General features: G+C 42.5%; 1 protein-coding gene across 5 annotated transcripts in view; it reads left to right on the top strand.

The window, feature by feature from the left end:
* LOC126094678 (ankyrin repeat and death domain-containing protein 1A-like) overlaps positions 1–24857 on the top strand; it is a 787090-nt gene that overhangs the window by 347369 nt on the left and 414864 nt on the right. For all 5 annotated transcript variants that reach the window (XM_049909192.1, XM_049909195.1, XM_049909194.1 and 2 more), the window contains exon 3: positions 18100–18203. In XM_049909192.1, coding sequence (XP_049765149.1) covers positions 18100–18203 — 104 coding nt within the window. The remainder of the gene's footprint in view (positions 1–18099; positions 18204–24857) is intronic.

Below are 24857 nucleotides of genomic sequence, written 5' to 3'. Positions count from 1 at the left end.
GTGGGAAGCTGAAACCTAATCTGAACCTGTCCGGGTTTAATTTTATGGCTCCCCAGCGGTTTCCTCCCCTTTACCCTTTCTCGCCCCCTGATAGCTCTAGGTAAGTCGTACTGGGAGTAGAATTAGATATGGGCCACGACCTGAAGTGACGGTTTGTTTTCTTTTACGGACGGCAAAAGCGGCGGTGGCAATTTCTCTTCCCTTATTTGAATCCCTTTTCTACTCACCAGGAGAAAGATACAAAATTGTGCTACCCTGCACGGTTATTCCAAGATGCAACGAATACATATTCCCAAAAAAAGAATAATAATAAAAACAATGAAAAAGAAAAACAAACTAAGCAGGAGATTCGGTTACGATTCCTGGCTTATGTAAACTTCCCATCGACGCTTCAGTCTATAAACATAAAACAAGTTCTTTATGAGACCAGTAAAATTTCCGAAATTGTGTCATTTCATTCGAATGTTCACATAGAAATTCGTTTCGTACCGTTCCTCTCGCAGGGGTTTAGCTCCGTCAACAGGGATAAGAAACCCCAACCGAGGTGCATGGTAGTATTTACATGAGAAACGATGCATTGGTAATAATGTTTTCCTAAGAAGAGTGTACAGTTAAGTTAACAGTGAGATTGATACAAACCTTGAATACACCCTTAACCGATGTAGATAACGCTGGGACAAGGAATTCAATATTACACTCATGGGGCTGCAAATGTCGGGCAAATATCCTGAGAATAGCTGGCAGGCACGTGTGGAACATGACGTCACCAGATGAAGTACTTAGCTGCACGTGCAGGAGTTGAGGGCTTGTCGATCCCACCTTCACCAATAGGAGGCAGTGCTAAACGTCGCTCCGCTAGGGTAGTCGTTTTCGTTCCTGCATTATACGATGTGACACGGTAGCGCTTGCGGTAGTGGTAATACAAGATTACGATAAAACGGTTTACATTTACGAAAACAGAACAGCTTACGGGACCGATGTCTAGCCTGCCCCTACTAGCGAGAGCAGCATGGGCAACCCAAATCGCTACACGTGCAGTAAAGTACGTCACCCGTTGACATGAAATGCTGAGCAATTGTCATCTGCGTTTGGGATACTTCCGGACGTTTGCGACCCCATGTGGTCTTCACTAAATTACTTGTCTCGGCGTCATTTACGCTGTATTTAGGTTTTTTTAAACTTTCTACATCTACATCTACATCTACATCCATACTCCGCAATCCACCTGACGGTGTGTGGCGGAGGGTACCTTCAGTACCTCTATCGGTTCTCCCTTCTATTCCAGTCTCGTATTGTTCGTGGAAAGAAGGATTGTCGGTATGCCTCTGTGTGGGCTCTAATCTCTCTGATTTTATCCTCATGGTCTCTTCGCGAGATATACGTAGGAGGGAGCAATATACTGCTTGACTCTTCGGTGAAGGTATGTTCTCGAAACTTTGACAAAAGCCCGTACCGAGCTACTGAGCGTCTCTCCTGCAGAGTCTTCCACTGGAGTTTATCTATCATCTCCGTAACGCTTTCGCGATTACTAAATGATCCTGTAACGAAGCGCGCTGCTCTCCGTTGGATCTTCTCTATGTCTTGTATCAACCCTATCTGGTACGGATCCCACACTGCTGAGCAGTATTCAAGCAGTGGGCGAACAAGCGTACTGTAACCTACTTCCTTTGTTTTCGGATTGCATTTCCTTAGGATTCTTCCAATGAATCTCAGTCTGGCATCTGCTTTACCGACAATCAACATTATATGATCATTCCATTTTAAATCACTCCTAATGCGTACTCCCAGATAATTTATGGTATTAACTGCTTCCAGTTGCTGACCTGCTATTTTGTAGCTAAATGATAAAGGATCTATCTTTCTGTGTATTCGCAGCACATTACACTTGTCTACATTGAGATTCAGTTGCCATTCCCTGCACCATGCGTCAATTCGCTGCAGATCCTCCTGCATTTCAGTACAATTTTCCATTGTTACAACCTCTCGATACACCACAGCATCATCCGCAAAAAGCCTCAGTGAACTTCCGATGTCATCCACCAGGTCATTTATGTATATTGTGAATAGCAACGGTCCTATGACACTCCCCTGCGGCACACCTGAAATTACTCTTACTTCGGAAGACTTCTCTCCATTGAGAATAACATGCTGCGTCCTGTTATCTAGGAATTCCTCAATCCAATCACACAATTGTAATTTAATAATAATGACCCTGTATGTAATAACACATGCACTGTATCTATCAAAATACTTTTTGCTTATAGTGAAAAGTGAATGCAAGTAAAATTTGCCTCAGAGTCGCCTAACTGATGAAGTACCTTGTGTTTTCCCATTTGTCTTACATCACTGGAAATCACGAAGGACAAAAATGATACTACAGATTTTTTTTTTCTTCTTTGTTTCCCTTTCCTTTTTAGGTTGACAAATGTACATAAACGATGTTCTGTCTTGTAACGGAGATCGATTTGTTGCAGTCAATTTAACTTTTTCTTCTTCCGGCTGGCTAGATGTTGTTTTCCATGACTACTTATTTTCTGCTATTTCTTTAACGTCTACATACGTAATAACACGCGAATCTCCTTACCATTCTATTTCTCATTTGTTCCTACGATTTTTCCTGATACTAGTTGTTTCTAATGCCAAGATAACTAGCTATTCCGTTAGCCTTTTACTGATTCTGGCAGTTGTTTTCCGTAGTTACTTGTTTACCTGTTACATTGGGACCAGCCGTCATTCCTTGATAAATACGAGATGCTGAACAAATCGTATGCTAATACAAATCAGCGCTGGTCCTTTCACTGCATCCAGATTCGTATATGCTGAATAAACATTTATTTTTATTGTGATATTTTCCTCTTTTTTATTAAAACTGGAAGAATTGTAATTTTAAGCGCTCTGTTGCCAATCTTTGCAACATAGGTTATACATTTTCAAAAGCGTTCATCGTAGTCTTAAGTCATGAATATATGTCATCATTCAATTTTCTACAGCGAATTTTAGAAATCATGAATTATTCGCCTCATGTTTTTGTTTTAAGTAGTGCGACTCATTTCCGAAGACACATTTCGTTAGCTGACTGCACTGCAGCGTCATTTCGATTAAAAGATCTGAGATAGGAATACCGCTAGTGTCACTAACTCTACCTTACTAACGACGCTTGCTGTCTGCGCGCACTGGTATATTTCAATGTTAATTGTTATTACACTCAACCAGAGTGAATAAAATCATGTTTGCTCCTAGAGTACTTTCCCGGTAAAGACAATTTCCTCAGTTTTGTCAGGTTGTCCATATTACCACAACAATGGGCAACACTCTTTATAACAGTGTATACTGAACATTGTCATTTGTTTCATTGAGAATACTGGATGTCACCTTCCGTTCTGTAATGGATCCATTGCTGAAAAATTAAAAATGGGTTATTGGAAATCGCTTTATATTTAGCACGACTTTCAGTAGTAAAGTTCGGATGATAACACAGTTAACATATAAGTATGGCAATGAAATCATCAATGTAGATCAAATATTTGTTTATTTTTTTTTTTTTTTTTTGTTACTGTCGTGGTCTGCAGTCCGAAGATTGGTTTGATGCAGCACTCCATGATGCGCGAGCTCCTTCATCTCCGAATAACCACTGCAACCTACATCGTTCTGAATCTGCTAGCTGCTTTCGCCTCCTCGACTCCCTATACAGTTTCTACCAGCCAGACTTCTTTCCAATATTAATGTGTCCTGTCAATCGATCCCTTCTTTTGGTAAAGTTGTGCCACATTTTTTTCTGTCTCCCCAATTCTGTTTAGTACTTTCTCATTAATTACGTGATCGACACATCTAACCTTCAGCATTCTTCCGTAGCAGCACATTTCGAAAGCGTCTATTCTCTTTTTATCTAAACTGTTTATTGTCCATGTTGCACTTCTATACATGGCTATTCTCCGTGCAAATACATTCAGAAAACACTTCCTAATACTAAATCTACACTCGATGTTATCAAATTTCTCTTCTTCAGAAACGCTTTTCTTGCCAGTGTCAGTCTACACTTTGTATCCTCTCTACTTTGGCCATCATCAGTTATTTTGCTGCCAAATAGTAAAGCTCATCTACTACTTTAAGTGTCTCATTTTCTAATCTAATTCCCTCAGCATCACCTGATTTAATCCGCCTACATTCCATTATCCTCGTTTTGCTTTTGTTGATGTTCTTTTTACATCCTCTTTTCAAGACACTGTCTATTCCGTTCAACTGCTCTTTCAAGTCCTTTACTGTCTCTGACAGAATTACAATGTCATCAGCAAGTCTCAAGGTTTCGATCCCTGCATTTTATCCCTGCCATCTCCAGAATTTCAAAGAGAGTATTCCAGTCAACATTGTCAAAAGCTTTCTCTAAGACTACAAGTGATATAAATGTAAGGTGGCTTTTCCTTAACCTCTCTTCTAAGAAAGTCGTAGGATGAGTGTTGCCCCGAGTGTTCCTACATTTAACCGGAATCTAAACTGATATTCCTCAATTTACCAGTTTTTCCATTCTTCTGTAGAGAATTCGTGTTAGTATTTTGCAACCATGACTTATGAAACTGATAGCTCGGTAATTTTCACACCTGCCACCAACTCCTTCCTTTTTAATTGGAATTACTATATTCGTCTTGAAGTCTGACGGTATTTTACCTGCCTCATACATCTTGCACACCAGGTGGAAGAGTTTTGTCATGTCCGGCTCTCCCGAGGCTGTCAGTAGTTCTGACGGAATATTGTCTACCACCAGGGCCTTGTTTGGACTTGGATCTTTCAGTGCTTTGTCAAGTTCTTCTCGCAGTGTCATATCTCCCATCTCATCTTCATTTACGTCCACTTCCCTTTTCATAAAATTGCTTTCAAGCTCATCTTCCTTGAACAGATTCGCTATACACTCCTTCCACTTTTCAACTTTCCCTTCTTTGCCAAGGACTGGATGACCGTCTGATCTTATGATATTCATACAGCTGCTTCTGTTTTCTTCACGGGCCTCTCTAATTTTTCTATAAGAGGTATGTATCTTTCTCCTACTGAAATATACTTCTGAATTCTTACATTTGTTCTCTAGCCATTCCTCCTTAGTCATTTTGCACTTCCTGTCAATCTCATTTTTTAAAGCTTTGCATTCCCTTTCGCCTGCTTCATTTACTTCATTTTTATATCTTCTCCTTTCATCTGTTACATCCTATGTCTCTTGTGTTATCCAACGATTTCTATTAGGCATTGTCGTTCAAAAATAGTTCAAATGGCTCTGAGCACTATGGGACTTAACTGCGTAGGTCATCAGTGCCCTAGAACTTAGAACTACTTAATCCTAACTAATCCAAGGACATCACACACATCTATGTCCGAGGCAGGATTCGAACCTGTGACCTTAGCGGTCGCGCGGTTCCAGACTATAGCGCCTAGAAGTGCTCGGCTTTGGCATTGTGTTTTTAGCTATTTGATCCTCTGCAGTCTTCACTATTTCATCTCTTAAAGCTACCCATTCGTCTTCTACTTTATTCCTTTCCCCTGCTCTAGTCAACTATTGCCTTATGCTCCCTCAGAATCTCAACAACTTCTGGTTCTTTCAACTTATCCAGGTCCCATCTCCTTAATTTCCTACCTTTTTTCATTTTCTTAAGTTTTAATATGCAGTTCATAACCTATAAATTGTGGTCGGAGTCCACATCTGCATCTGGAAATATCTTACAATTTAACATTTGGTTTCTAAATCTCTGTCTAACCATTATATAATTAATCTGAAAACTTCTCTTCCATATGTACGACCTTCTTTTACGATTACTAAACCAAGTGTTAGCGATGATTAATTTATGCTGTGTGCAAAATTCTACCAGGCAGCTCCCTCTTTCATTCCTTTCCCCCCAGTCCATATTCACTTTCTATTTTTCCTTCTCTCCTCTGCCCCAACACAATTAAATTTTCGTCTCCTTTAATCATCTGAATTATTTCTTTTATCTCATCATACAATTATTCAATCTCTTCATCACCTTAGGAGCTAGTTGACATGTGTACTTCTAGTACTGTTGTAGGCTTTCGCTTCCTGTCTATCCTCGGTAGGATAATGCGTTCACTAAGCTGTTCATAATAACTTACCCGCATTCCTATTTTCATATTCACCACTAAACCCGCTCCTGCAGTTTCTATGAATGACTAGTTTTGCCACTTCTAATTAGGCCTGACCATCTATTTAAAATTGCGTTTACAGCATTTATCTTCATTTTATTTCTTAGTTCATACCTGTAGTAGATCAATGACAGAATAATGGGCCTATTTCTCTTATCTCAAGGCAAGGTAAGACCCCCCTACGCACTCCTGGGCTTGGGTGAGGTCCCGAAGCAACAATGAGATTTCGAGGACAAAGGGTCCGTTGTTCTAGTATGCCATTGTGACACAGGTACGTGGCGATCCACTTAGAAAGGAAATTCCACCCTTCCTTCATCCATATTAATATAAATACAGTTGTCATTTGTGTATGCCGTAGCGATAGGAGTATGTTTCTTTGGGGTCACAAAGTAGGTAATCCTTATAAATAATAATACCAATTTAGTTAAATATATATTATTAACAATAATATTTCTCATTCCTCCCTCCCTCATCTTGGTTTTATCACTAGAGCTTCGCCATTTGCTATAGTGAGATGAAATTGCAGCAGAAGAGCAATCCTAAATATTAGCTCAACTACAAAGGTAAGATGGTTTGGTGCGATATAATGCTGTATCGTTCTCTGAGGATCAACATCTCTTGACTTGGCCGACCATGGCGGCCGAGCGGTTCTAGGCGCTACAGTCTGGAACCGCGCGACCGCTACGATCGCAGGTTCGAATCCTGCCTCGGGCACGGATGTGTGTAATGTCCTTAGGTTAGTTAGGTTCAAGTAGTTCTACGTTCTAGGGGACTGATGACCTCAAAAGTTAAATCACATAGTACTCAGAGCCATTTGAAGCATTTTTTATTTTCTCGACTGGCGGATGTCTGCAGGCCGTTATAAGAGTAATATATATTTGGCAATGGTATCTTCTTCATCCTTTAAAAACTGGTATGTCTTCCAGAAAATGGAATGTTGTGAACATACTGTGACTGCCTGTAAGGTCCTCTCACATAGGAAAGTGCTTGAAAATCGTAATCATTTCCCAAAACGTAAATAATCATGAGACGCACAGGATGGTGCGTTAACAAAACCGAGCTAAATAGCTTCCTCAATGTACCAAATATGCAGTTGCTACGTTCCGTTATTAGTTACAGAAACTTTATCCATCGCGAGAGCGACACTTAGCACTGAACAACGAGCGATGCTGCCAGACCGCGAAGGGAACAATAACGACGTAAATAGTATAAAAACATTCACAGCGGCCAGCACACAACGCACCATGTCGCGCCGGGCGAGGCTGCCTCTCTCCGGCCATTAGCAGCGAGTGGGCCGCGGACATGCACCACGATGTCCAACACTGACGCAACCCACCACAAGGAAGAAAAGGTTGCTGTCTGCCGCTTCGTGTGTCCACAGCAAAGCATCCAGCACTGTGCGTGTCTCATGTGGGCCCATGGCCAACTGGTATCACAACCGGCATACAGGAAAGCATCTCCCGTCCATTCATACAGCCACCCTGCAGGTTCCGACCGTGATACGAGGCGAGACGTGGCGAGGTCACATATCTCCGGGAGTGAGCTAATAAACGGGGAAACACCACACTGACGCCCTGGGTCACTAAGAATCAGGCTCTCTACTTCACCCCCCCCCCCCCCCTTCCGCACACACACAGTCTTCATATTAAGAGGAAACAGCAGAGGTATCCAACTTATAAAAGATAACAGACAACCACTAACACTCTAGCCGGATCAGCAACTGTAAGATACATGCGAGTAAGCGTCTAGAGCGAGTCTAATGTATTTTTCGCATTTGGATTCATTTGCAGTAACATATTTCGTTTTCCACGCAAGAACTGAGCTGCAAAGCTTCTACCAAACTGATCTTTTGTTTTATTAGAGTACATCTTAAATATACCATGAGCTGAGATAGAAATGTTTATTTGCCAATATCGGTGTTTGGGTTTATAACCTACCATTATGGCATCTGTTGCAGAGGAATAAACAACTGGATGTATACCGATTTCTACAGAACGACAACTGCGTATGTAGTAGCAGTAATACGTCTGTAGCAGTGACAAACACGCCATTTAATATGGTAGGATCTGAAATCTTTCCTATCACATAGTATCCAGATTGTCATGTATGGTGCTGCTATCGAATATTAGGCGGTAACAATTCTTGATGAAGTTTGACATAACTGTCATATAGTGTAAACATGGAACTGACAGTTCAAAGAGTCTACTTTACCTGTCTTTTGTTATATCTAAGATCGTGTTTAAATAGATCTGTGACATGCATTCATATACGTCAATTACAATTTTCGATAATTGGTGTATGTAAACTAAACATAAAAAAGATTTAAAATTGCAAAATAATCCAACAAACCACATTAAATTATACCCGCATGTCACTGCTGTGTTCGTAATGTAAGTAGACTTATATTATTGCTATTATATATGCAGCTTTCGTTTTGTAGGAATTGATGTACATATTGTTGTTTCTTCCTCTGTATCACACGTCTCTGTTGATGGGTTATAAATCAGAAAAACTACTTTGGCAAAGGAACACTTCTAGTGCAGCTCATGGCGTATGGAAGATGGCCTTTAATAAATATCTGGAAGCTGTCGGTGTATGTTAACAGGTACATTAAAATACACGAAGGATGTTCAGTACCGCCAGTATATAAGAAACGTAACATATACACTGAGGTGAAAAAAGCCATGGGATACCTTCTAATATGGTATCGGACCTCCTTTTGCCTGGCATAGGGCAACACCTCGACTTCGCATGGACTTAACAATCGTCCCCCTGCAGTGATATTGGGTGATGCTGCCTCTAAAGCCGTTCTAAACTGCGAATGTGTTGCCGGTGCAGGACTTTGTGCACGAGCTGACCACTCGATTATGCCCCATATATGTTCAACGGGTTTCCTGTCGGGCGATCTGGGTGGCCAAATCGTCATTGTTCAGAATCTTCATCAAACAACTGTGACCCATCGACATGGTGCATGCCATTCATAGAAATTTCGTCGTTGTTTGGGTACTTGAAGTCAGTGAAAGGCTGCAAACGGTCTCCGTAGCCAAACAGAACCATCTGCTATCAATGATCGGTTCACCTGGACCAGACAGCCCACTCCATTCCATGTAAAAACAATGCACATCATTATGGATCCACCACCAGCTTGGACAACGGCTTGTTGACACCTTTGGTGTATGGCTTCATGGGGTCTGTACCACACTCGAACGCTACCATCAGCTCTTACCAATTCAAATTGGGACTTATCTGACTAAGCCACAGTTTTCCAGCCGTGAAGGATGCAATCGCTGTTGTGACGAGTCCAGGAGAAGCGCTGCATGCGACCTCGTGCACTTAGCAAAGGTACTCGCGTCGGCCGTCTGCCGCCAAAGTCCTTTAACGCCCAATTTCGCCGCACTGTCCTAACGGATACGTTCGTCGAGTGTCCCACACTGATTTCTGCGATTATCTCACGCAGTGTTCCTTGTCTGTTAGCACTGATAACTCTACGTAAACTCCACTATTCTCGGTCGTTAAGTGCAGGCAGTCGGTAACTTCGTTATGCGTGGCGAGAGGTAATGCTTGAAATGTGACATTCTCAGTACAATCTCTGAATATTCACTTCTCTAAAGATTTCCGAAATATAATGATGCGTCTAGCTCCAAGTACCATTCCACGTTGAAAGTCTGTTAATTCCCATAGTGCAACTGTAATCACGTCGGAAAACTTTTCACATGAATCACCTGATGACAGCTCCGCCAGTGCGCTTCCGTTTTATACATCGTGTACACCGTTTCATACATCTGTATATTCTACAATATGTCTACGAGGGCATGGTCTAGAAATAAAACTAAAACAACCTGAATAGGCGTAGTCACATTTTAAAAATGCAGGTTTTTTTTTTGGTCATTAGTCTACTGACTCGTTTGATGCGGCCCGCCACGCATTCTGAAGGGATGTGGTACCTAAAGGAGAAAGCGTTGAATGATTTGTGGGAAATGCCATCAGCTACATCGCAAGCTGACATTTCCAGGATCATAGATCCATAGAGTCTTTACGGATACATCTGTACTGACCCTTGCCTAATCTGATATCAATTCAGAGTAATTCCCCAAGTCTGCGGATACGTGTTGAGATTGACTCACAAAATTTGGACTATCGAACCGTGGATCCGATTCCCCAACTATCAAAACTCTCAACACGTATCCGCAGACTGTCCTCCAACAGGTATCGTATTCTCTCTCCAGATCAAAAAATATTGCTACTGTTTGGCGTTTCCGGAGAAAATTGTTCATGATATAAGTGGAGAGAGCAACAAGATGGTCAACTGCGGAACGATGCTTTCGGAATCCGCATTGGGCAGGTGTTAAAATACTGCGGGATTCCAGCCACCAAGCTAAACGGTAATTCACCATACGCTCCAAAACCTTACAGACACTACTCGTGAGAGAAATGGGGCGATAGCTAGAGGGGAGATGTTTGTCCTTTCCAGGTTTAGGAACAGGAACGACAATAGCTTCCCGCAATCGTCTGGGAAAAGTACTGTAGGTCCAAATTCGATTATAAAGGCGAAGAAGGTAACGCAGACTATGGGTTGATAAATGCAGCAACATTTGGTCGTGGATACCATCCGGTCCTGGGGCGGAGGAGCGAGAAGAAGAGAGTGCATGTTGGAGTTCCCGCATGGAGAAAACGGTATTGTAGCTTTCGCGATTTTGAGAGGAGAAAGCAAGATGTCGCACTTCCGCTGCACGTTTCTTCGGGAGAAACGCTGGCGGGTAATTTGAAGAGCTCGAAATCTCAGCAAAGTGCTGACCCAATGAGTTAGAAATTGCGACGGGGTCCACTAATGTATCATGCGCGACAGTGAGCCCAGAGACCGGGGAGAAACTAGGCGCGCCTGAGAACCGTCGAAGCAGACTCCACACTTCCGAGGAGGGAGTGAAGGCGTTAAATGAGCTAATAAAGAATTTCCAGCTTGCCTTCTTGCTATCGCGGATGACACGACGGCATCGCGCACGGAACTGATTATAGCGGATACAGTTGGCCAAAGTAGGATGGTGGCGGAAAACGCGAAGAGCACGTCGCCGCTCACGTATTGCGTCACGGCATGCCTCGTTCCACCAAGGAACTGGGGGGAGCCGGGGCAATTCGGAGGTGCGTGGTATTGAACGTTCCGCAGCTGTAAGAATAACGTCGGTAATATGTGTGACCTCATCGTCGACGCTGGGAAAGTGACGGTCATCGAATGTTGCTAGAGACGAAAAAAGTATCCAATCGGCTTGGGCAAACTTCCAGCGTCGCGGGCGCATATATGGCTGTTGAGGCTGCAGTCTAAGGACACATGGAAAGTGGTCACTCGAGTGTGTATCATCAAGGGCGAACCATTCGAAGCGCCGAGCTAGCGGAACAGTACCGACCGCAAGGTCCAAATGAGATGTCGTGGAGGCAGACAAAAATGTAGGGACCCTAGTGTTGAGGCAAACTAGATCCGCTTGGTGGAAGACGTCTAGCAATAGAGAGCCACGTGGACAAGGACGTGGAGATCCCCAAAGCGGGTGGTGGGCATTGAAGTCCCCAACCAGCAAATAGGGGGGGGTGGGAGCTGACCAAGAAGATGAAGTAGATCAGCTCGTGCCATTGGTGTGGACGATGGAATGTATACAGTACAAAGAGAGAACGTGTATCCAGAAAGGGAAAGACGGACGGCGACAGCTTGGAAGGAAGTGTTTAAGTGGATTGGGTTATAATGGAGAGTATCATGGAGAAGAATCATGAGTCCTCCATGGGCTGGAGTGCCTTCAGCAGAGGGGAGATCATATCGGATGGACTGGAAATGAGGGAGAACAAAGCGGTCATGGGGACGCAGCTTTGTTTCCTGAAGACAGAAGATGACCGGCGAGTAGGATCGTAAGAGGGTCGACAATTCATCCTGATTGGCTCAAATGCCGCGGATATTCCAGTGGATAATGGACATAGGGTGAACAGAAAATGGAGGAATGTGACCAAGGTTGCCGTCAACTCAACAACTGCTCAGAGCTTGCGACCGACAGCGTGGAATGGCATTCAGCCGAAGGCAGAAGATCCTGATCCATAGGTTGTTCAGGAGCAGCTCCTGCCACCAGCGATCGGTCGGTTGATCGGCCGCCAGCATTGCGCCTCGGCGACACAGAAGACGGCCGAGGGCGATTTCCGCCAGGTGGTGCTGTAAATGGGACACGCCTTGGCGGAGAAGGAGATGAACTGGGTTTCTTTGTAGCCTTCTTGGAAATATGATGTTTAGATGAAGGAGGAACCGATGGTTGTAAAGTTGGGGTACGTAAAAAATCTTCACGAGTATGCTCTTTTTTCGAAGTGTCTGACTTTTGGGCTCGAGATTTAGCAGAACCCGATGAAGGGTGAGCCATAGAGTGGGCAGGCGAAAGTGGTGAGGTTGAACGGGCGATCTTTGTGCTGGCCGATCGGACGATCGTGGCAATAAACGTGAGGTCGCAAATCTGCGTGGCCGCCTCCTTTGTTGGCCGAGGAGAAGCAAGGACAGTGCTGTATTTTCCTGTCTGCGGCACGGTGGGCTGTCGACTGGCGAATAATTTTCGAGCAGCAAAGGTCGACACCTTTTCCTTCACTCTCATTTCCTGGATGAGCTTTTCGTCCTTAAAAATGGGGCAATCTCGAGAGGAAGCAGCGTGGTCACCCATACAGTTGATGCAGCGAGGGGATGGAGGTGGACAAGCACCCTCATAGGCATCCTTGCCACACGTAACACATTTGGCCGGATTGGAACAGGACTGGCTGCTGTGATTGAACCGCTAATACCGATAGCAAAGCATAGGGTTTGGGACGTAAGGGCGAACGGAAATTATCTCATAGCCCGCTTTGATTTTCGATGGGAGTTGAACTTTGTCAAACGTCAAGAAGACAGTGCAGGTTGGAATGATGTTCGTGTCAACCCTTTTCATAACTCTATGAACAGCCGTTACGCCCTGGTCAGACAGGTAGTGATGAATTTCTTCGTCAGACAATCCATCGAGGGAGCGTGTATAAACGACTCCACGCGAGGAATTTAAAGTGCGGTGCGCTCCAACCCGGACAGGGAAGGTGTGGAGCAGTGAAGTATGCAGCAATTTTTGTGCCTGGAGGGCACTGACTGTTTCTAACAACAAGGTGCCATTCCGTAATCTGGAACAAGACTTTACAGGACCTGCAATTGCGTCGACACCTTTCTGAATAATGAAAGGGTTGACCGTGGAGAAGTCGTGACCTTCGTCAGACCGAGAAACAACAAGGAACTGTGGCAACGATGGAAGAACTGTCTGTGGCTGAGACTCAGTGAACTTACGCTTGTGAGCAGACATAGTGGAAGGTGAGGAAACCATTGTGGAAGAATCCCCCATGATTACCGGCTTCTCCGATGGCGCGCTCCTCCCTTGTGGGGGCCCTCTCTGAGGGCACTCCCGCCTTATGTGATTGTTCACACCTCAGGTCACACCTCCCGACAAACGGACGGAGGGACCAATCGGCACTTTCGGAAGGTATCAGCTCGGGTAATCACTCCTCCTTGGGCCTGGCCGTTACCAGGGGGTACGTACATGTCCTACCTGTCTACCCGGGGCGGGGAATTACGCGTTACCCCGTCACCGGCTACGCACAAAAATGCGTGGGTCGGCCTTCAGACACGCACAGGGAGGAAGAAAGAGAAAGGGAAAAACAAAGAAAGGGAAAGGAAAGCGGAGAGGTCGCAAACGCCGCAGCGGAGAAAAGGATAAAGAGAAGAGGTAAAAAAAAGAGAAGGACAAAGGAAGGATGAAGACATACAAGCAGAGAAGGCGAAGAATGCGTTACATTTACGAGCGTCCGTCTCCAGACGTAGGCACAAACCATACTTCCAGAGGGGGAGAAAGGTAAGGAAAGAGCCAGAGGTAAGGGGAGGAGGGGCCAAGATGGGGGAGTGGGAAGGATGCGGAAAAGGAAGGTATGCAGCCCGGAAAGGAAGGAGGCCACATTAGTTCGGGGTCCCGTGCTTGCTACGCACGTATCCACAAAAGAGTTGTGGACCCCCTGGGGAGGGGTTAGGTAACTGTCTACTGTACAAAGATGAAGTTAGCGGGCAAGGTGGAGGCGCGAAACTTTGCGTGTACCATGGCCTAAAACCATTGCCTGAGTTCCCCCAGAACACTAGTCCAAACATTCTTTCACTCGGTAGTCAATACTGGCGTTGCAGGAGCTCCATATTGTGAAAAGGGAATGCAACAACACAGTGCGTGGTAAGCTATAGCCAGCCATCTGTCCCCAGTTCCCATAAGGACGATCCCTCCGCTTGATGCACGACGATTTCGCAACGGTAGTTTACCACTGGACGGTGGAAAAAGAAAACACAAGCTGTCTTGCTGATCCTACATTCAGATAGTATAAGCTGAAGAATACAGCCAAGCTGTATTGTAGGCGTCTATATCTGTACTGAATTTCAAGTACATCAGTCGATAACAGAAAAAAAAATCATTTACTTTGCTAGAAAAGAGGGAAAGAAGTGCAAAATTTCAACATAGATAAAATGTGCTCTCCAGGATTGAGACTCTCCCAAAATCTATGGATGCAACACAGTGACATATGCAGTCTCAAAACTACGAATTGTGTATTCCAGTTGTCATGCTGCACAGCAATTTGATAAACTGAAGAGACAAGGGTTACGTTGGTGCTGTCTTAGGCTGCAAGTAGGTGATTCTACAGGACGTTTTTAGAATGGATTTAGAGATTCATCTAGTCGTATATTGTCCCTGGGAAAAACTGTACCTAACCAACAGAAAGATGTGTCACAATCCAAATACGTTATGTTGAATTTCGGCTCTGCAAGTCTACATTGTAAGTATAAATCATGGTACTACAATGTACAAAGTGCAAAACATCTTTAATGTGAAGTTTTATACACAAACAATTTGTTGTAGATAGCATCTAAGTTGAATAACCCTACTGATAAGATTTTTCCTTGCTAGGCAACTTAAAGAGGTATTAATTTGGCATTTTTGTTGAAGTCCAGCAGGATTTTCACAATAATTTTGACTCTCTTCTTCCCATTTCTGATTTTCAGTTGTGAGTTTCAGCCTAACATTATTGAAGTGTGAATAAATTATTTCTGAAAATAGTTGCTAACTTTATTTTATAACTTAATAGATACCCCGCATTTAATTAACTTCTCTTAGTGTTCAGTCCTGAGTTTGACATGCAGCAGTACGCCAAGGCCCTCTGCCGTCCGCCTTCCTCTTCATTTCCTCAGATGTAATTTGCTGCATGTACGATACCCCTGGTCGTTCGCGGCGATTCCTTCCCTCAAACAGAGCTATTGTTCCAGTGATGTTGTTGAATCTTAAAATGAGTCCTATGAGTCTGTCTCTTCCCGCTTGGATGTGATTCCACAGAAATCTGTTTTCTTCTACTCTGCTCAGAACGTCTTTATTGGTAACTCTGTCTCTCCTGCTGATGTTCATCATCCTCCGTAGCACCAAATCTCCAACGCTTATCCGTCTTGTCTCATGTTTTGATATTATCCAAGTTTCACACCCCAAACAAATGCTTTCATGATACACTTCCTTATTCCGAGACTGCTGTTCTGGTTGGTGAATAAATTAAATGCGATTTTGGCCTGCTGTAATCTATCCACAACTTCTTTCTGACTTATAGCATTCCTCTGTTACTTCTAATTCTTCTCCTCCAATTCTTCTTCTTGGAGGTATATATTTTTAGTCTTTCACCTATCTATTCACTGAAAACAATGATTACAGAAAATACTTTCCATTGTGCTGAGGATCTTCTCTAGATCTTGTTTTGTCTCCGTGACCACAGCAATATCATCTGCGTAATGGAACATGTCTGTCTTTTACCCATTAGATTTGATCCCCGCGTCAACACTTTCGCGAACTTGGTCTACAGTTTGCTGAATGTAAGCATTGAATAAAAGAGGACAGAGCACATCCCTGTCTCACGCCGTTTGTAATTTTTGCTTCTTGTCCCTCATAAAAATTCGTAATAACAGCCACTTTTTTCTTGCAGAAGCTGAGCATTACATGATTGCCTTTGTGTTTTAGACCTTTTTTCTACAGTATTCTGTACATCTCTTGCCAGATAACATCAAATGCTTTTCCCAAGTCTGCAAAGACAATATAATTTGGTTTAGTTTTTTAAATTGTATAATGTGTACATGTAATTTCAGACTGCAGAACCAAAAAGGTGACATTCATATTAATAATATAAAAATACGTACTCTGGATATACTATTGAAATACGCTTACCGGTTAGATACCTATCAGAGTAATATAACTTGAAAATAGTGAGTAGAAGTATTAACCTTTGGGATGCAGTGCGTGTTCTGTATTTCTTGTCAGATTTCGTTCTTGGGGCACGACACGTTTTCAAACTTACCTAATTAGTTAAAACAAAAATGGTAAGTTTTGAATGTCAGAAAAATTTCTGCGGGATCCCAAGACCTGTGGTATTAGTTAGCAGGTAACGCTGGCAATGGGCGAAAACTTTCAATTATGGCCCGAAGTCATCTGATTTCCACCGATTCCTTCACTACGAGAAAAGGGTCGAGTCATAATGTACGTATAGTATTTTTGCTACACCTCTGATAAATCTGCTGTATACTGTTTGAAGATATTTAACCGCTCATCTACCTCCAGTAACTTACATTCGGTGCCTACAGTTATGCAAATTAAAATTCGCAAATAAATAAAAATTACAAGCATTTGGATTTCTGTGGTCCAGCTAACTGTCTACTGTACAAAGATGAAGTTAGAGAAGCAAGGTGCAGGCACAAAAGTTTGGGTGTCCCGTGACCAAAACCCATTGCTTGAGTTCCTCCAGTACACTGGTCTAAACATTCTTTCACTCGGTAGTCAATACCGAAGTTTTAGGAACTCCATATTGTCAAAAGGGAATTCAATAACACCATGCGTGGTAAGCTATAGTAACCAGCCAGGACCCTGTTTATTTGTCGAGACACATGAACACAGCTAATCATGGCTCAGCAGTGCTCGCATCAGTCTTCGCCCATGTTTGAGTAATTCCAGTTCCCAACGATACCAGTTCGTATGTCGATTAGGTCCTATCACAGCTACTGGAACATATCCTAATCAGTTACCTCCTTGTATCGGAAACGTGGTCAAGGTGTTCCCCCTCTTTCTCCATTATTACTTTGTTACCTAGGATTCGCCTAATAACATAGTGGTCTGCCCGTTTCCAACTTTCTGCAATTTCTGAGGCCATAGAGCTGTTTAGGGAAGGACAGTTACTCTTCACATATCTTCGATTCTCTAAATCAACACTGGACTCTAACCGCACGATTCATTTGTTAAGGATCCACATGTTTACAGGAATAAATTCGTAAATATTCTGCCGCATACCTTGCTGGATTAGCTCCCGTGGAAGAAAGCATTCATCTTATGATTAGATGATTTAGGAATGTCTATCAGTTAATGAAACACAAAAACTTTTTGACGAACTCTAGACTTTCGTGAATCATTTCTCTGACAGCACGATGGTTGGCAATCCCTCCTTTACTGGTGCCACTTGACAATTTTTGAAACTGGGCTCCACCTATACTTCCACTTATGTGAACCATATGACTGAAACGAGAGAATGAATCAAAAACTGCCTTTTCCCAGTATCCTACCAATGTGATACGCTTTATCTGCGACTGAGTGTGAGTGATCATTCCATTTCCCATTCCCACAGTTGTATGTGCTAACTGAATCCAGTTGCGAATCACTGAAATGTTGCTATAAGATACTACGTTTTAGTTGATTCTGAAATTCAGTGTCCCAGAGAGTAAGTCTGGTCCAGAAGGCTTTTATCAGTTGCACATATTGTCTTTACCTAGTGAGATGGTACCTTTCATCTGAATGCAGTATTTGAACACGTACGACTGACTTAATGGACGGTACCTCGAGATAAGACATGCTCCAACACTGGTCGCCTTTTTGATTACAGTGCTGAAGAACGAGCTGATGCTGCACGAGGCGGTGATCAAGAACGACGCTGAAGGAGTCCGCAAAGTACTCAAGGAACCACTCGACGTCAACTCGAGGAACAACGTGAGTTTTCCGACTCACATCTCATTACTTCCAAATCAACCTATATTGTGCACCGCTTTTGTTCAAAATAGTGAGCAACGATAGTTACAAGAAAGAGCAAGATGTAATTGAAATGTTTTGATTACCTCTAAATTTAAAACCGTTTATTATAGTAGAGTAATTTTATTTCACATTTCATTATTTTTCCATGTAAATCTCCTGTAAAGGTCATTGAACAGCCAAGTAAATTGATCAGAAAGTAAGATAATAGTATGAATATTGAACCTCAGATTTAATCTGGAATCGTAAATTGCTCCAATTTTTTAACGGTCACTACACGCAGTGCTGGTATTAAGAAGTAATATGTTCCTTCAGTTGTCGGAGGGTTAGCATTAAAATAGAACCAAACATCTTCAATAAAATTCTTCAGGGTATCAGACCGCATCGTCATAATTTAAAATGCGCCAACGTTTCGACCAGCGTTGCAGCTAGCCATCATCAGGGCCTTACGTTAACGTTAACGTAAGGCCCTGATGAAGGCTAGCTGCAACGCTGGCCGAAACGTTGGCGCATTTTAAATTATGACGATGCGGTCTGATACCCTGAAGAATTTTATTGAAGAAGACAACGGCCGCGGAAGCCTACGCTTACATAGAACCAAACATGATGTACAGTGCTTTTTACTAGAGCGTATTTCCTCTGGGTATGTTTAATCTTTCTGAGAGGGTCCTGCGTTACTTTAATAATATTATGAAGAACCAACTAGCTCTTGATATACAATATCTGCTTTTTTTGTGGTAATGAGTAACCTTTTAAATATCACGCATGCAGCAGCGCAAATGGCAATTTTTCCAGAGGTACTTCTGCCGCATATCTTTCGGCCACCCTTGTAATGTGCTTCCAGACATTCTCCAGATTTAATACGAGGATGGGCGGATGATACACGACCCAGATATCAGTGAAAGAATATTTACTTTTAACGGCTGCATGCCCCGATTTAAGTAATTAACCATAGCTCACGATTGAACTTTCTGTAAGATGTTCAGGAACAGTCTGTATAGCTTCTCAGAGTGTTGCAAGGTAAGTTGTGCTGAGAAATAACTGTTAAGAAAAACCTTCGATACTGTACCTCCGTTTCAGAGTTAATTAGCATTGATGGCAGCCAATCAGAACGTTGTGAGCTTAGATTCAAGTGGCTCGCCAGACACAATTAGTGCCAGTTGTTCCCATAGTGTGGCTGATAGCTCTGGATACTGCTCAACCTTTGCCTCTGGTTCTACCGTCCCATGTCCAGTTTTTTTTTATCACTGTCATGTTAGGTTTTAGAAACCACACGAAGCACACGTCTGGCGACACCCTCTCTGGCGGACCTCTTCAGTTAGCGCGCGCAACGGCCTGACTGGCTAATTTCAATGCTGATTAACTAGGAATTTCTTTCTTAACATGTTTCCCAGCACAACCTAGTATCTTGGAAGTTATTCCCTGATGTCGTAACAAATGTCCTATTATCACGTCCCTTCTTCTTGTCAGTGTTTTCCATATGTTCCTTTCTTCGTCGATTCTGCAGAGAACCTCCTCATTCCTTACCTTATCAGTCTACCTAATTTTCAACATTCTTCTGTATTACCACATCCTAAAGGCTTCGATTCTCTTCTGTTCTGATTTTTCACGCAGGCCATGTCAGATTATTATTATTATTATTATTTACATTTTATGGCCTTCATGGACCACTCTAGCCAACTTTAGACAGAGCATTCTTCAGTTTTCTGTCGCCCCAGTAGTTCTTCATTCTCTTGGATTTCATCCTTGTTTCTTCACCGGAAATCACAGTTCCTATTGTCTGTTTGTTGATTTTTGTTTGCTGTCTCGTTTGTTTGTTTTCTGTGAGTTTCCTGATTTTGTCAGTTTTGTTTCAAATGTCTTCCAATGTGAACTGTAGCTCATCCATATATTACTTGATTTCTGTAATCCACTTAATGTTGCACTTACTATTCCACAATTTTTCTATTATTCTCCTGATGATCCTGTTCTCTGGTGTTCTGATTACATGTCCGAAAAATGAAATGCGTTTCTTCTTGATTGTACTCATAACCGCTTCTATTTCCTTGTAAACTGTTTCATTTGCAGCTACTCTCCCGTGACCATTTTTCTGGTACGATTTGTTGATGCACGTTCTGATGATTCTTCTCTCTATTTTGAGTATTTTGTCTATTTGTGCAGTCTTAGTTGTTTTGAAGATGGTTTCACTTGCGTATGTTATTTCTGGTTGAGTGGCTGTTTTGTAGTATTTTAATTTTGTTGCCATTGACAGGCTCTTTTTGTTGCAGGTTTTCTTGGTGATATGTTGTTCTCTAGTCAATTTGTTTATTCAGTTACGCCATGTTGGCTTTTCATTGAGGTTATATGTTATGATTTTTCGCAGATATTTACATTTATCTACAATTTAGATTTCTTGGTTTCCTATAGCAATTTTGTTTATGAGTGGTGGGTCAGCTAACATGATGACTGTTTTTTCAAAGGATATTCCAGGACCAATTTACTGTGCTATCTCCTGTAGTGAGATTACCTCTAGTCAGATTACCGTACAATACTGTGCTTCAAACGTACATTCTCACAAATTAATTCCTCACGTTAACACCTGTGACACTAGCAGGCTTCTCTTGGGCAGGAATGTCTTTTTCGTCAGTGCTAGTCGACTTTTCATGTCCTCCTTGCTCCGTCCGTCATAGGTAACTTTGCTCACTACTTAGCAGAATTCCTTAACTTCATCTGATTCGTGATCCCAAATTGTGATGTTAAGTTTCTCGCTGTTCTTATTTCTGCTCCTTCTCATTGCTTTAGTCTTTCTTCGATTTACGTTCAATCCATATTCTGCACTCAATACACGGTTCATTCCATTCAGCACATCCTGGAATTCTTCTTCACTTTCACTGAGGATTGCAGTGTCATCAGCGAATCTTATCATCGATATCCTTTCACCCTGAATTTAGTCTCACTCTTGAACCGTTCTTTTATTTCCCTCATTGCTTCTTCGAGGATAGACTGAAAAGTAGGGACGAAAGAGTGCATCCTCATCTTGCACCGTTTTCAATCCGAGCACTTCGTACTGAGTCTGCCAGTCTTACTGTTCCGTCTTGGTTCTTGTACATACTGCATATTACCCGCCTTTCGCTATAGCTTACATCTATTTTTCTCATAATTTCGAACATCTTGCACTATCTCACATCGTTGCACAATTTTTCCACCACAATGTTACAACTGCTTCTCTGGTGCCTTTACCTTCCCTAAACCCAACCTGATCGTCATTTAACAGATCCGCAATTTTCTTTTCTATTCTTCTGTACATTACTGTGGTCAGCAACTTCGATACATGGGCTGTTAAGCTGATTGTGCGATAGTTCTTTCACTTGTCGGGTCTTTCTATTTTCGGAATTGTGTGGATGATGTTTTTCCGAAAGTCGGATAGTACAGCGCCACAGTCATTCATTCTACGCACCAACGTGAATAATCGTTTTATTGTCATCTCCCTCAATGATTTTAGACATTCAGATGGACTGTTACCTATTCCTTCTGCCTTATTTAATCTCAAGTCTTTCAAGGCTGTTTTAAATTCCGATTTTAACACGGGATCCTCAATCTCTCCCTTGCCGACTTAACGTTTCATTGTCGACCACGTCGTCAGGCAAGTCTTCACTCTCGCAGAGGCCTTTGGCGTTCGCTTCCCACCTACCCGCTCTCTCCTCTTTATTTAACAGTGGAATTCACATTGCACTCTTAATGTTACCGCTCTTAATTTAAATTTCACCGAAGGTTGTCTTGATTTTTCTGTACTTCCTGTCGGCAATCATTTCTTTTTTGATTTCGACACATTTTTGATACAGCCATTTTGCCTTCATTGCCTGCGCTTTCTATTTATTACGTTCGTAAATGACTTGTATTTCTGTATACCTGAATTTCCTTGATCTTTTTTGTACGTCCTTCTATCGTCAACTAGCTGAAGTATTTCATCTGTTATCCATGATTTCGTCGTAGCTGCCTTCTTTGAATCTACGGTTTTCTTTCCAACTTCTGTGATTGCCTTTCTTACAGCTGTCCATTCCTCTTCAATTGAAATGCCTACTGAGCTGTCCATTAACGTAGTGTCTATGGCCTTGGAGAACTTCAAACGTCTCTCTTCATTCCTTAGTACTTCTCTATCCCACTTCTTTGCGCATTTGTTTTTCCTCACTAGTGTCTTAAACTTTAGCCAACTTATCGTCACTACTGAACTGACATCTGAGATTATATCTGATCTTCTGAATCACATGTCGTTGATCATTGCTGATTCGTCCGCCCTTAGGGACAATTTCGCATCCCAAGGGCAAGACAGTGCCCAGAATGTCTATCCGCTCCTCCGCCCCCTTTGGCAAGGCTGCTGGCTGATTGAAAGTGACTTCTTAAGCGGGAAGTCTTCGGCCACCACATTTTATGATTTTTATTCAAAATTTAATTAGTGGCGAGGTTCGAACCTAGGACCGAAGACTTTTTGATTACGGAAAAGACGCTACCCCAACAACTCCTGTAGGGCATGCTTAATGTATTGACTGAATAACATGGGGGATAAGCTACCATTCTCCCCATTTCTTTGTTTCTAAATTTCTGTCGACTCGTATATCTGCATTCAACTTCATAGAAAATTCTACCTTGATAATCTCTTCCATAGTCGTCGATGAATCAGGCATTTACTTCGTCTTCTAGTGCTCCTTTGGCTTTCTTTCCGCCTGTAGCAGGATGCACTAAGTATGGCCACCCACGGTTTGCGGTTGCTTTTATGTTTACGTGATAGACGAATGGCGTCTCCTTTTCCACAAACATAAAATATCGTATGTAGATCGGGTAATCTTTTATCTGTACATTATTATGGTAAATGTTTTCATTAGTTATTTAAAGAAGGTGTAGAATCAGCTGTTGTTAATCTTTACGTGCGACAAAGCCCTTAAGCAGGTTCGTTTACCAGTTATTGTGGTGAGTTATTCTGCTCTGTTCTGGAATAACTCCCTGTCCCTGGAACCAGTACGTTGCGTATTCTGATAAAGATTTAGAGCAGATATCGGCGTCCACCGATAGCCATATGTCGACGAGGGTGGCACTGCAGTTACGCCTGTATCTCGCGTATGCTAGATACTGCGTTCACAGACAGTTTCATTCACTCACAGCCGACTTCTCAAGCGTGAATGCTGCCTCGGCCACAACGTTACAGTTTGTCTAACAACAGATTCTGATCATGCTGGGAAGACCTGTGCAGTTTTCATTGCGTGTAACTGCTGACGCAACAAAATATGGAGATTACATAGTGTGTTTTAAATGCGTCCGAGCAACAACAAAAAAATGTGTTTTTTTTTGTCACCAAACGCGTTTCGATTAATTGATATAAAACATCTGTAATGAAACATATTTACATTTTGTCTTCCTTTCTAGATATTATTTACTATTTTGATTGCTTTCTAGATCCAAGAATAGTTCGTTACCAAAGTCACTGAAGCGTGAGTTCAGTTACTGTATTTTTAGTTCGATTGTCGCAAAAAGAAAGCGCCGTCCGCTTACACATATTCCCTCATTTGACACTACTGTGTTTTGCCTAATTCCACACTGCTTTGTAGCACCATGCATTTCTTGATCAGGAACATGACATAATGTAGCACCTCTGCCGTTGTTTGGATAATTCAGGCTAAACATGTCTTTGCGTGTATTGTTTTGCCAGCTCAACCGCTAGTTTTGGTTTTTATTTTATCTAAAAATGTTCCTTTCCAGTGTGGTGTGTTAGTTATACTCGTATTACGTCGTTTCATTATCAAATGGTTTGAATGGCTCTGAGCACTATGGGACTTAACTTCTGAGGTGATCAGTCCCCTAGAACTTAGAACTACTTAAACCTAACCAACCTAAGGACATCACACACATCCAAGCCCGAGGCAGGATACGAAACTGCGACCGTAGCGGTCGCGCGGTTCCAGACTGTAGCGTCTAGAACCGCTCGGTCAGCCCGGCTAGCGTTTCATTATCTTCTATGCGTTTATTAAATGAAATGAATGAGTTGCAGAAGGTCTTGTGGAGGAAGGGACAGTGAGCTGGTGTGAGATGGAGAAAAAAAAGGGGAGTGGGAGAGTGAGAGAGAGAGACAGAGAGAGAGAGAGAGAGAGAGGGAGTGAGGAAGACAGAGAGAGAGAGGAAGATAGACACAGAGAGAAGAGAGATGTGGAAAAGAAAAAGCTTTATTTTTATGTGGTTTGTTGAATGATTTGTGTAGTGACTGATTTCCAATATCTATCGCTAGGCTTGCATTCGCGAGTACGACGGTTCATATAGTCATTCGACTCTCCAGGTTTAGGTTTTCCGCTATTTTCCTAAACGGTTCCAGGCAAATTCCGGCATGGTTCCTTGAAAAGAGCACGTCAGATTTCCTTGTCTATTCTTTCGTAATCCGAGCTTGTGCTCCGTCTCTAATGACCGCGTTGTCGACGGGAGGTTAAACTCTATTATTACTCCCTTCCTTTTCTTGCAATACTTACCTCGTCATTAAGAAGGTGTTTATTGTATGTCAGTGTTTTCTATATTAGATTAGTTTCACTGAAAAGTCGTCAGACGTCTGATTTTATGAATTTTTATGATGCCCATGTCTTTTCTTATTGTGCATGG

This window comes from Schistocerca cancellata, chromosome 8 (genome assembly GCF_023864275.1).
Source record: "Schistocerca cancellata isolate TAMUIC-IGC-003103 chromosome 8, iqSchCanc2.1, whole genome shotgun sequence".
Classification (NCBI taxonomy): Eukaryota; Metazoa; Arthropoda; class Insecta; order Orthoptera; family Acrididae; genus Schistocerca; species Schistocerca cancellata.
This window is presented reverse-complemented; position numbering and strand designations above follow the sequence as displayed.